Source organism: Zea mays, chromosome 6 (assembly GCF_902167145.1).
Source record: "Zea mays cultivar B73 chromosome 6, Zm-B73-REFERENCE-NAM-5.0, whole genome shotgun sequence".
NCBI classification, from domain to species: Eukaryota; Viridiplantae; Streptophyta; class Magnoliopsida; order Poales; family Poaceae; genus Zea; species Zea mays.
This window is the reverse complement of record NC_050101.1, coordinates 62,126,552-62,139,219: the sequence shown is the minus strand read 5'-3', so window position 1 is coordinate 62,139,219 and position 12,668 is coordinate 62,126,552. Positions and strand designations below refer to the sequence as shown.

Below are 12,668 nucleotides of genomic sequence, written 5' to 3'. Positions count from 1 at the left end.
CAACAGCGCCAGATCTGCCAACGGTCTGCAACGGTCGTCTTCGCCGTTTAAGGAAACAAATCGGGCACCGGACAGTGTCCGGTGTGCACCGGACTGTCCGGTGCCCCCGACGACAGAAGGCAAGGATGGCCTTCCGGATTTGCTCTCAACGGCTCCTAGCTGCCTTGGGGCTATAAAAGGAGCCCCTAGGCGCATGGAGGATACACACAAGCAACCTTTGAGCATTCTTGATCATCCACACTAAGTCTCTGCGCATTCGTTTGTGTTTCTAAGTGATTCGAGCTCTGTTCTAAGTGAGAACTCTGAGATAGTCTTGTGAGCTCGATTCTTGGCCGTGTGTGTGCGCTTTTGCTGTGGATTTGTGTGTGTTGCTTCCCTCCCTTGCTCTGTGTTTCATTTGTGATCATATACTTGTAAGGGCAAGAGACTCCAATTTGTGGAGATTCCTTGCAAACGGGATAGTGAAAGGAAAACAAAACACCGTGGTATTCAAGTGGGTCTTTGGACCGCTTGAGAGGGGTTGATTGCAACCCTCGTCCGTTGGGACGCCACAACGTGGAGTAGGCAAGTGTTGGTCTTGGCCGAACCACGGGATAAAACCACTGTGTCACTCTGTGCTTGATTGGATTCTTGTGGTTATTGTGTTTTGACTCCTCTCTAGCCACGTGGCATAAACTGTGCTAACACCTAATCAAGTTTTGTGGCTATAAGTTTGAAGTTTTTACAGGATCACCTATTCACCCCCCCCCCCCTCTAGGTGCTCTCAGAAAGAGCCTTGTCTTTTAGGCATTAAGCATTAAAAAAGAGTTTGTATAAACATTTCTTCTTACTAAAAAAGTGTTATGTTACAATACATGCTAGCTATGAGTAGAGAGGCCTTAGAGTAGTAGAGTTTATAAACACTTCAAAACACGCAATTTAGTAGATATGGTTTATTAACTATGAAAATTTGGATAGTTATTTTGTTGGGGTGTACATAGTTGGCAACTATCAAAATTGTTGGGAAGGTGGATGTTATACTACATACATCGATGACCACTTAGAGAAAATACTAGTGGTACTAACACTATAGAACACTTGTAGAATATTGTAGAGAAAGTTGAAAAGTCCCAATGTGAAGTGAGAGAAAATAAAATACAAACCTCGTTATAAGATAGTCATGTTTGTCAAAACACACATGGAACTCTATGGAACAATCCTCTTTATGCACAAAATCGTTGAAGTAGACTATCTTCTTATACATCTTATAAATAATGCATATGTTGACAATATTCATCTTTTTGGAGCAAGTAACGCATTACATGCATTAATTTTATCGTTACTCTACAACTAAAGAACACACGCTTTAATTTTATCGTTACTCTACAACAAAGAATGTATGCTAAAACCAACGAGCAAGTTCACTTCATACGTAATGGCTTTTACCCATAAAGTCATTACATGTACTTTGCATATGCACAAATATAGTCACATAACATAACTCATACAATAATTCAAAATGAAAAATAACTACCACTTGTACAAGAAAAACTATTGTGATGGCATGTATGTGGTACCTTATGTTATTTCTGCCTTGATTATCAGTGACTATTATGTATATGTGAATGTGAAGTAGTATAGTTGTCAAATATATATATATATATATATATATATATATATATTATGTTATACACACTTTTTGCATTATGCCATTTGTATGTTCGATCATATTCACAAAGTTTATTAGCCAAAGTTCAAAATTGGTTTTGGGACAATGCTTGGGGACCACCTATAGTGGTTTTCTGGTTTTGTAGCCGCAGTTTTTTATGTCTATCTCGAGTAATAATTTATAGCTAGACATATATCTTGGTCAAAGTATATCTATAAGAATCAATATGACGACCATGCAAATAAGTGGAAAGAAATCAAGCCAGAAGGACATTTAGTAAAAAAAGATTTTATAAAATATAAGCCATGTAGTTTAGGTAGTGTTTGGTTACTAGGGACTAATTTTTAGTCCCTCCATTTTATTCCACTTTAGTCTATAAATTGCAAAATATGGAAACTATAACTCTATTTTAGTTTCCATATTTGACAATTTAGTGACTAAAGTGGAATAAATTGGAGGGACTAAAAATTAGTCTCTAAAACCAAACACCCCCTTAAAACACTTGACAGCATGATGTATGGTTGGCACTCACACACACACCATGAGTATACGTGAGAGGGCTCCTGGTCCATAGCCCGAGCTGAAACACGCCTCACGTCCACACACACGTGACAAATATCTCAACAGTAAAAGAAAAATCCTTTGGATTGCTGATTTTTGTAATTTAGCCAATATTTAATTGCAGCAGACGTTGTGACATGGAGTGTATATTATTTTGCTGCCGACAAGGGAGAGTGAAACCGCGCGCACGGATCGCTCAAAACCAGAGGCGGTGTGCAGCCAAACCGCTAGTGGATTTCTATCTCCTGGTTTCCCAGCCGAGCTCGAGGCGTCTATAAAAAGGCGGCGGCGACCAAATAGACTCGTCAACTCACTGGTCAAAGGCAAAAAAAAAAGAGTAGGCAAAAGTCATGACGACTGTTGAAACGAATAGAGAAGCAAAAAAATGTCTTCTCGGTCAGTACTTGTGTATGTTTTTGCCTCTGGTAAGACTCTTTTTGTTCCATTCGTAGTTGCAGCTTCCTACTATGTTCGTTTTACCGTGGCTAACCTTAAACATCATCTAAAATTATTTTTTACTATAATAGTGTATGATGCTGCTAGTAAAAATAATTAGTGAGTTAAATTGAGCATTTTTACAAATATGTTGAACAGACTTTTTCTTTGTGTGGGTGGGTGTTGTATAAGGCCTCCTAAGCCTACAAATATAGAAAATAAATAGATATTTTTAGTATATATTTCTAGAACTGCTACGGTGGTGGGAGTTGGAGGGAGAGGGAGGAATATGTATTAGAGCGGACACTTTGGAGAATCTGGTTATATATGTGTTTATTCAGTCCTAGATTATATTACGATCGTTTTGGTGTAGTATTTTTTAAAAAAGAGAACCTACATCCACCCTTAGAATTTGGTTGCCTTTGCCTTTGAGAATATTTTCCTCGGGATAAACGAGAGCTTTAGAGGGTGTTCGGTTTCTAGTAACTAATTTTAGTCTCTTTATTTTATTTTAGTTCCTAAATTATCAAACATGAAAACTAAAATATAGTTTTCGTTTTCATATTTAGTAAGTTACGAACTAAAAAGGAACAAATTAAAGAGACTAAAAATTAGTCATTAGAAATCAAACACCACCTTATTTACCCGTTAGAAGAAGTATTACTATCTATATATGGCAACTAGTTAGTTGGGGATAATGCAAGTAACATTGTACCTGGTCATTTCTTGCAAATAAAGAAGGAAACCCATGAAACGGAAAATGAACACACGACTACACGAGTGAAGTTTTCATACCATTTTAGAAGGACGACAGCAAAGATTCGCCGCTGTTTTTATTAGACAAGAAGGTTCCATACAAAACGCAAAAATGTGTGGATTTTACTATGATAGCTGCTATCTTCCTCACTCGCATTCACATCTCTGCATGCAGGCGGTCGCCGGAGTCGTCACGGTACCAAGTCTTGTGATGCTTTTGCTCTCCTTGAGGGAAACAGCGAGAACTAAAGATGACGTCAACGTAGAGAGCATGGGTCTGGCGCTCCGGCACGTCGCCGGCAACTTGCAGCCGCTCCTCGAAGCCAACCGCTCCGCCGCCGCCATCGCCGACGCCATGCGGAACCCCGCGAGCAGCAATGAATCATCACCGGCTTCCATCTCTCAAGTGCATGCTAGCTTTATTTTTGTTTCCATTCCTGTTGTTGTCTCCATATAGTTGTTCTTTTTTTTTTCTTATATGTACCTGACACGTGGTTGCTTGGATACGTGTACATGGCAGGTGAGGCCCAAGATGTTCATGGCCTTCGCCATGCAGCCGCTGCTGGCGCAGGTGTCGTACGCTGGCGCCGACGGCCACGCGTTCGCCTTCTACCGCACGGAGCACGGCGAAGCGAGAGCGCTGTTCACGGACTCGCAGAAGAGGTGGTGCACCCAGGCGGTGGACCCGGCGACCGGCCGCTTAGTCGGGTCGGCAGCCGTCGCCGCTAGCAAGGACGCCGCCCTCGTCGCGAGCAAGAACGCCTCGCCCGCGTCACTCCGGGCAGGGTGGGCGCGCCCGGACGTCCGGATGCTCTTCTTCTCCGCGCCCGTCGGCGACGCCGCCGGCGTGGTCTCGGCAGCGATCGCCGTCCACGATGTATTCGAGGCCGCCGCCGCCCGCATCGGCGTCCAGGACGGCCTGAACGTGTACTACGCGGTCGGCGACAAGGTGGCGTCAGCGGCGACCACCAACTACAAACCTCTGTCGCTTGGCTACCAGTACGGCACAGCCGAAGACACGGCGGAGGAGAAGCTCTCGTTCTCTAGGCTGACGTGCGCCGCCTCCGCCATTGACGATGCCACGCCCGAGCTCGGCCAGCTCGTCCCAGGGGGCCCCAAGTACCGGCGGTACAAAGCCGCGTGCACCACGTTCGACGTCTCCGGAGTACAAGTGGTACGTATGCATGTGTTTGCTATTTTTTCGGCAATTATTAATGACGTTTGCAACAGAATCAGTAGTATATACAACGCGCGCGATGCAATCCGGCCTTCCGACAGATATTACTTGATCCTTTCCATGATAGCATCGATTCGATCGCCTTTCCTAATTAAATAGGGATATGATACGCAGGCATTTCATAATAATAATAATGTATATTAATTTTTCCTTTCACGACCAAGCGTGCTTGTCTTCTCTGATCTAATAATCTAACACATGCATGCTTGCTTCCTAATAAGTCCTGGCGCCGTCATCGTCCTCCACAGGCACTCCGGCTGGTACTCCGCCCCTCGATCCAGGGCCACATGCTCCAGGCGTTGTGCGTGTCTGTGGTCTTCTTAGCGTGCGTCCTGGTGCTGGCGGCTGCCGTGTCGTGCGCCCTCGCGGTGCGGGCGCTGCGGTGGGCGGCGGCACGGGAGATGGCGCTGAACGTCGACCTAGCCCGACAGAAGGAGGCACTGCGGCAGGCGGAGTTCAAGAGCAATGCCTTCGCCAGTGCCAGCCATGACATCCGGTCCGCGCTGTCCGCCATCGCCGGCCTCGTGGACATGTCCCGTCCGGAGGTGCAGTCGGTCCCCGGCATCATGGAAAACCTTGATCAGATGGGTGTCTGCACCAACAAACTGTTCGGTTAGTCTAGACCATCTGATTATGGAGTTAATAATTTCCATCAGGTTTTGATCATCGTCGTCAAGGTAGGAAAGTAGTAATCTTGGTGCGACTAACAAGATATGTTTTCGGTGTAATATATATATGGTCTACCAGTTAATACTAGCAAAAAATCGTGATCTACTGTATTTGCTAAGCTAAAATAGGAAGGATTAAAATCGTGATCTATACTAGGAAAGGCGGCAGCTACAGGGACGGAGTTCGTCGTAGGTGTTTCATCAGTAACCAGGCTACAGATTAGCGCATGTACAATGGGTGTTTTAAGTTGTGTCTTAAAGTATGTCTAGGGGGGTAAATGTAAAAAAACTCAAGATATGTATTTTGATGAAGACACAGTGTCTTAGCTCTATGTTCGAGACAGGAGACTAGCTGATTAATCACTTTAATTTATTGAATGCTCTGATTGGTATAATGAATATCGTAAGACACATGTTTTAGACATGACCACTGTATTATGTTGTGTTTTAGTTGTGTCTTATACTTGTAGTACCGTGCAGCAGTGTCTAGGTTGTACATGCCCTTATCTATCAAATAGGGCTAGCTGTCGTATATTATTTGTAGAACAAATTTAGTAGGTTATGTTGATGGATAAGCTTGATTTGTTTTCTACAGATATTCTAAACTCGGTTCTAGACACAAGCAAGGTGGGGGCGGGGAAGATGCAGTTAGAGGAAGCCGAGTTCACCATGGCGGACGTCCTGCAGGAGTCGGTGGACATGGCCAACGTGACGGGCGTCCAGCGAGGGGTCGAGGTGGTCTGGGACCCCTGCGACTTCTCGGTCTTGAGATGCACAGCCGTCATCGGAGACAGCAAGCGCCTCAAGCAGATCCTGGACAACCTGCTTGGCAACGCCCTCAAGTTCACCGATGAAGGACACGTCGTACTCCGGTGCTGGGCAACCCGGCCGATCGTCGGGAGCAATGTCAGAGCTCCATCAAGGTTTATGCACCCACGACATGCCAGCGGCGGTTCCTTCGGATGCTTCTTCAGGGCACAGGAGGATCCTAGTCACCAAGATCATTTGCAGAATGACCCCAATTTGGTTGAGTTTTACTTTGAAGTGGTTGACACTGGCATTGGGATCCCCAAGGAGAATAGGATGTCTGTGTTCGAAAACTATGTTCAGGTGAACAATGGCCAAGGAGGCACAGGCTTGGGGCTCGGAATTGTGCAATCCTTTGTAAGTTACCACACTCCAATATACGTACAATATACATATATATATGTATCTCCTGTTCATTTTTCTAATGATCTATGTTGATCTTGATCAAAGGTACGTCTGATGGGAGGAGAGATTAGCATCAAGGACAAAGAGCCTGGGGAAAGGGGAACATGCTTCGCATTCAACGTGCTCCTAAAGATAAGCGAGATGCAACAACCTCAAGACATAGAAGAAGGACCATCGGTTCCATCAGGTACACTGAACCTAGCCTCAGCGTTTCAAGAAGCCAACAACTTCAAGGGTGTGCATTGCATTCTGTACGTTCGTGGGTATGAAACCAGGAGGATCATGCAGACATGGATGGAGAGCATTGGTGTCAAGGTCTGGCTGGTTCCGCAGGCTAAGTTCATCGGCTCCACCTTGGAGAAGGTGCGGAGCAATAGCACAACCATCATTGCCATGGACTACAACAACGCCGACCGATGCTTCAGCTTCAAGGAGAAGGTGAACCAGCTGAGGAACAACACTGGTATCAGGAGAGTCAGCCTTGGGGGGATTCCTTCCGGTATCCTTATTGTCATCGATGTGTCCGGTGGTGAAACGGAAGAAATTTTCCAGGAGATGGCCAAACTTGCCAGAATCAAGCATCAAGCCCCATGCAAAGTTGTTTTGCTCAAGGATATCAAGACCCCTTCCAATGATCTGAGGAAGCTCAAGGACCTAGGTTGCGATCTCGTTTTGCGAAAGCCAGTGCACGGGTCTCGCCTTTTCACTCTCCTTATGACCTTGAGAGACCTCCAGGTTTCAAATGCACAAGCACAGTCTTCTCATGTTGTTGGCCCTGGGATTGCTGGGAACAGCCAGCAGCACGGTTTGCCAGATGTTGTTGTTCCTTGCGTGCAAGAAACTAATGCATCAACTGAATTAGCTTCATGCTTGGCTCAGGAGCAGAAGCCTGAAGATGATAAGCCGCTAAGCGGGATGCAAATCTTGCTGGCTGAAGACACTCTAGTGCTGCAAACAATCCAAAAGAAAGTCCTAAACCAGCTTGGAGCACTTGTCACAGTAGCTCAAAATGGAGCTGTGGCTGTGAACTTGCTCAGAGAAGCTCTTGAGCAAGCCAATGCTTCTAAAGAGGATATAGTGTCCTTGCCCTACCATGTCATCTTAATGGATTGCCAGGTTCGTTCAACCAAAACTTTTTAATTCTACATGTGCAGGCACGCAATGTTGTGTTTGATGAAGTGATGATTGCCTGACACTTGTAGTATTTCTTGTTTGATTTTAGATGCCCGAAATGGATGGCTATGAAGCAACGAAACTCATCCGTGAGGAAGAACAACGCTACGGAATTCACACTCCGATTATCGCATTAACCGCGCATGACATGGAGGAGGATCTGCAGAAGGCTTTTGATGCAGGGATGGATCTTCACCTGACAAAGCCAATATTGCAGAAGAAGATTGTGGAAGCTATTTGCAGTGTTTATAAAGGTCAGAATTGACAATAGCATTTCTGCATCGGGTGCACAACTCAAGAAATCAGTGGTTTCAGTGACTAGGATGGCGATGATCAGAGCTCAAAGTATCCATCTGGTCATTGCATGCAGTTGTAGTGTCTAGTACCCTATGCCTAGAGTTGTCTTTGTACCCTATGCTTAGAGTTTATTAGCATTCGTCGTGTCTTTTATTTCACGCGATGTGACAAAGGGCCATGACCAATAGGTTGTTGTGCCCTGTCAAAATACATGGCGGCATCAGGGTCATTCCTTGACTGAGCGCTAAGCCATAGAGATCAACCGAAGTTAGTAGCAACACAATGGTACGGTGCGTCAAGTTCACCTGGACTTTACTTCTCATCTGTATTTGTCCTGCCGTCAGTCATAACTAGCTCAGTTGCATTTGACTTTTACTTCTCATCTAAAAATGTATTTTTCATTCTTCTGGAAAGTCAGTGAAATCAATTCTGGTGGTGTTGTCTTAGGGCTCCAACATTTGCACAAGTGTCACGTGGAAACAATTTTTGGTAAATTTTAAGATGCCAATGATACGAAGTTGGAGCATTATACCTGCTCCTTTTTACCTAGCCATAATCACTTCCATTTCCCCATCAGGCAGCTACTAGTAGAGCTAAAAGCACCATGGAGGTTTGCAGTCCCCAAGTCATAAATATTCCTCTGCTTCAGTTTATCATCAGATGCCATGGTGTTAGGCTTGACTTGTGGCACATAAGGTACGACACATTTGGATTTGTCCGTTCCGTCATGCAGGCTCCAATATTATGGTTGAAACTTCCAGTGCTCAATCCTTGATGTAGATGGTCCTGTTTAATTTCATTCGTGTCACGTCTAGAGTTGCCTGCAACTCCCCAAACTGCACGTAGTTTGGATGTCTCCCAGCATCAGGAGCGAGCAACACTACTGCAATAACTAGCACCACCATCCTTGTTATTGCTGGATGATGCTGTTAAGCTACCGGATGGACAAACAGGCATGTTTACCAATGCAAAAACTTTGTTCCACCAGTTCCTGTGGTGGCATGGCAATGAACTGCTCATAAGTCTCTGGAGTTCACCAGATAGAGTGTTAGCCAGTGCACTCCCAGAAAACACAACAGACATGTCATTATTTTCTTGTTGGATCCACTTCTGTTGGAGTTGGGGCAGCCCAAGAGATGTGGCCGAACCTTGCCCCAAATGTGCTTGTTGGTCTTCTTGTAAACCGGGAAGCTGAAAGTTGTTTGCATCACCAGCACAACGACTTATTATGCCACTGTTGGTAGCACTTTGCACTGTCATGGCAGGAGCAAGTTCCGGGACCCTGAATGTTGCCGCGCTAGTTCTACCTAGCAAGCCATGTGGGCTGAAGGATGATAGAGCAGCACAGGGTGCAAAAGGTTGATAACCCTGGAGACCTTCAAAGGCTCCCATGTGAAGAAATAAGGGGTCTCTACCTCCAAAAGCGGCAACAATGCTAGCTTGCTGTGACGCCACAACACTTAATCGTTTGAGATAGAGCCTGTATTTCTGCAGATCGCACAACACTATCTTATTAGACATTAACATAAGTATATACCACAATTTATGGTAAGCAACATTTGGTGGTTTGGCTCATGATGCTAGACTCACTTCCCATCAAGGTTTTGGTTCATATACATTCAAGCTATAAATAGATAGAGGAAGTAAAGCTGTGGTAGCAATTAATGCCAGGAGAGCATGCCAATGCCATACCTGAAGATGGCCCGTGACATTTTCCTGGTGAGTTTCTCCACATTCATCAGCTCAAGGATTCTTTTTGGTACAGCTTCTGCAACAACGACAAAATAAAGGAAGAATCACAAATGAGTTGCTGCAATATGCGAGGGCAATAACATAAAGCAAAAGGGAGGGTTGACAGCTCTTAGTTCTTACTATCAATTCCAAGCTGATTGACAACCGCAACAAATTTCCGACCAGTTCGACTGACCAAACAACTCTTGGCTTCTTAGTTGCCTAGGGTTCGTCATCTTCTTGAAAATCATTCTCCCCACCGTTGCTATACTTTCCTTCCTCTTCTTGCTGATCCTCCCACTTTGGTCAGAGGCCCCAACATTAATCTGATTATGGCCATGCCATGAATCCGCGCTTGGTAAGTTGGTTGAAATCTTTGTAGATGTCAAGATTGCTACGCTCGCGCTTACTGAACATCCTTCTCACAACATCCTGCCATATGTTCCTAGGCTGCTCGATGCGTCTCCCCGTTCACCGACAACACTGCACAAAACGTACATGATTAGCATCCACATTTTACATGTGGAAATAGCATGTATCTCTTCTCCCCTAGGCTCTCCTCAACGGTTCCCGCGACCATCCCCTCCCCTTACTGTGGCGGCTACAGATGCAGATGCAGGGGAACGTTACATCCGTCTGACGATTGCTTCCTTCTTCTTCCTCCCGTTGGCGTGTTCTCGGTGAAGTTTCGTCCGCCGCGACGCCGAAAACGGCTGGGGCGAGGACGCCACCGCGAGCTCGCCCACATTGTCTCTCCCTGTCGCCTGCGCGTCCGGAGGCAGGGAGCCACCAGCGGCGCCCTCCGCCCCTCCCAGACTTGTCCTCGGCACGCGGCCGCAGCGGCGAGCCGATTCAAACGTGGCGGTGAACTTCAACTGCTCGGCGTGGAAGAGGTTGTGCTGGGCTCTCAGTCGCGACCAAGGTCTGTCTCGCGGCTAACCTGCAGCTCTCGAAGCTGGGGCCGGCAGGTGGTCATACGCAAGCTGCAGGGCGCGTCGTCTACTCGTCTTCGACGACGGGTGTCTCATCGAGTTATTTGAGTCTGTGACATTCTCGTCGCGCGGCTTCGCCACTTTATTACCGAATTTTTTGTATTTTAGCCCTTAAACAGAAGTAAAATCACGTTTAGACCTAAATAAATTTTAAACTCAGATTTGGACCCTTAGCTCGGCGCCATAGCCTATGGCGCCGAGCTGTGACGTGGCAGCAACGGCTAGTTGCGTCTAGGGCTGACCTGGCTCTGACGTGGCGGCGCAGCTCGGCGCCACAGCCTATGGCGCCGAGCTATGGCGTGGCAGCAACGGCTAGTTGCGACGCGGCCTCGTAGCTCGGCGCCACAGATCTTGGCGCCGAGCTACGAAATCCTATAAAAACGCCCGCGCGGCTGGCCGAGAGCAGCTCATTTCATCCCATTTCCAAACTTCGTCAAAATTTGCTGGATTCAAAGATTTGAGTTGGTTCACTTCGTAGACCAAGGTATGATTTCCAACTGATTCGTTTTGTATATTGGGTTGTTAGTTTAATAATTTGTATACACCTATTATATTATCATTTCGATTATTAGTTTGTGTAAACTTATTATAAAGCATAATAGGTACAAGTGATAATTATAATCGTTTATTAGATGAAAGACATGTATCGAGAGGCGTTGTGTCAGAAGAAAGGTCGTCCTCGGGAGTTATATCCGGACGTATCTAGTAAGGATGCTCATGTTCCTCCTGAACTCCCCGTGCCTAACTGTGACTGTGGCAGACTGGCTTGGGTACATCAATCACAACATCCAGACACGGCTGCTCGCTGCTACTACCTTTGTGGCACTTTGGACGTACGTAGCTTATGACTTGTCACTTAATTTTGTTCGCATTCATTATTTTGTAGATATGTAATAGTGCATCTTTCCATTATTTTAGGGACATCAGAGGTGTTTCTTTTTCCAGTGGATCGATGGTCCTGATAAATTTGACCCTCGATATCTTCTTTTCGTTAATTGGTTGAGTGGAAGGACCAGTCATGAGCGTTTTAAGCGTTGGGTACCTCCTCCCCCGAATCCTCCACCAATGACGGATGCGGAGAAAGAGGTAGCAACAGAAAGACGGATGGACTCACCGCCTCGATGCGATTGTGGAGACCGTGCTGTCATCGACGAAGACTATGACAAGCAGTTCTGTTGTCCGAACATTGATTATGTGAGCCCATTGATACGCTAAATGTATGAACTAGTTTTTATTTACAATTAATTACTAATTTTTTCTCCTGCAGCCATACGGGTGGCGTAAGTGTCGTTTCAGAGAGTGGTTGTATACTTAAGCCTACTAGGCTGTCCATCTATTGCAAAAATGGATTACTAACTCAATAATGGCTATATACTTAAGCCTACTAACTTACTAAGTAATAAATATATATTAACTAATAACTATACAGTAAATATTAAATGAACACATCAAACGAAATTACATAATCTATAAATAATGTACGAAAACTATGTATACCTGAGAACGCGTACGAGTCCAGCTAACGGTGGAGAAGGTTAAGTCGGACGAACACCTACGTACAAAAAAACCAATTGTTAGTAAAAAATTTGGCAGCACCTCCCCTGTAAAGTGATGTTTATAGAACCTGCGAATAAACGACAACACGATGGTTGCCAACACAGAAAACATGTAATATCAATGCGCTAAACAAAATGGTAACTATATAATCACTAAGAATTTACTAAACACTAACAATATACTACGCAACAAACTAGCTAACTATTTTAATAAACACTAACAACAAAATATCTAACTATTTACTAAACAATAAATAAGTGGATACCCAACATTTTTAAAATAGAGAAAATAGTTTTATTTTTGTCTTAGGTTCTCTATCTCTTAAAAGATCATAAGTGTAGGATTCCAAGGTGTGAAATCCTTCTTGTCTTAGAGTAGCAAAGATAAGAATGATCAGAGTA

At 45.0% G+C, this 12,668-nt stretch overlaps 3 protein-coding genes and 1 pseudogene across 3 annotated transcripts; 3 read left to right on the top strand and 1 right to left on the bottom strand.

Moving 5' to 3' along the window:
* Positions 1–4,715: 4,715 nt before the first annotated feature.
* Positions 4,716–5,254, top strand: LOC109940412 (probable histidine kinase 2). Its single transcript, XM_020539942.1, has one exon. It carries the CDS (start codon positions 4,925–4,927, stop codon positions 5,252–5,254), a length of 330 nt encoding a protein of 109 aa, XP_020395531.1. The 5' UTR covers positions 4,716–4,924.
* LOC109940133 (probable histidine kinase 2) lies at positions 5,242–6,556 on the top strand. The gene has a single exon (XM_020539225.2). The coding sequence runs from the start codon at positions 5,867–5,869 to the stop codon at positions 6,548–6,550; it is 684 nt and encodes a 227-aa protein (XP_020394814.2). The 5' UTR covers positions 5,242–5,866; the 3' UTR covers positions 6,551–6,556.
* LOC118472295 (probable histidine kinase 2) lies at positions 6,554–7,955 on the top strand. The gene is made up of 2 exons (XM_035960280.1): positions 6,554–7,633; positions 7,740–7,955. Exons 1-2 carry the CDS (start codon positions 6,572–6,574, stop codon positions 7,953–7,955), a joined length of 1,278 nt encoding a protein of 425 aa, XP_035816173.1. The 5' UTR covers positions 6,554–6,571.
* An 875-nt stretch (positions 7,956–8,830) lies between these two features.
* On the bottom strand, positions 8,831–10,694 carry LOC103629350 (two-component response regulator ORR22-like; annotated as a pseudogene).
* Positions 10,695–12,668: the final 1,974 nt, after the last annotated feature.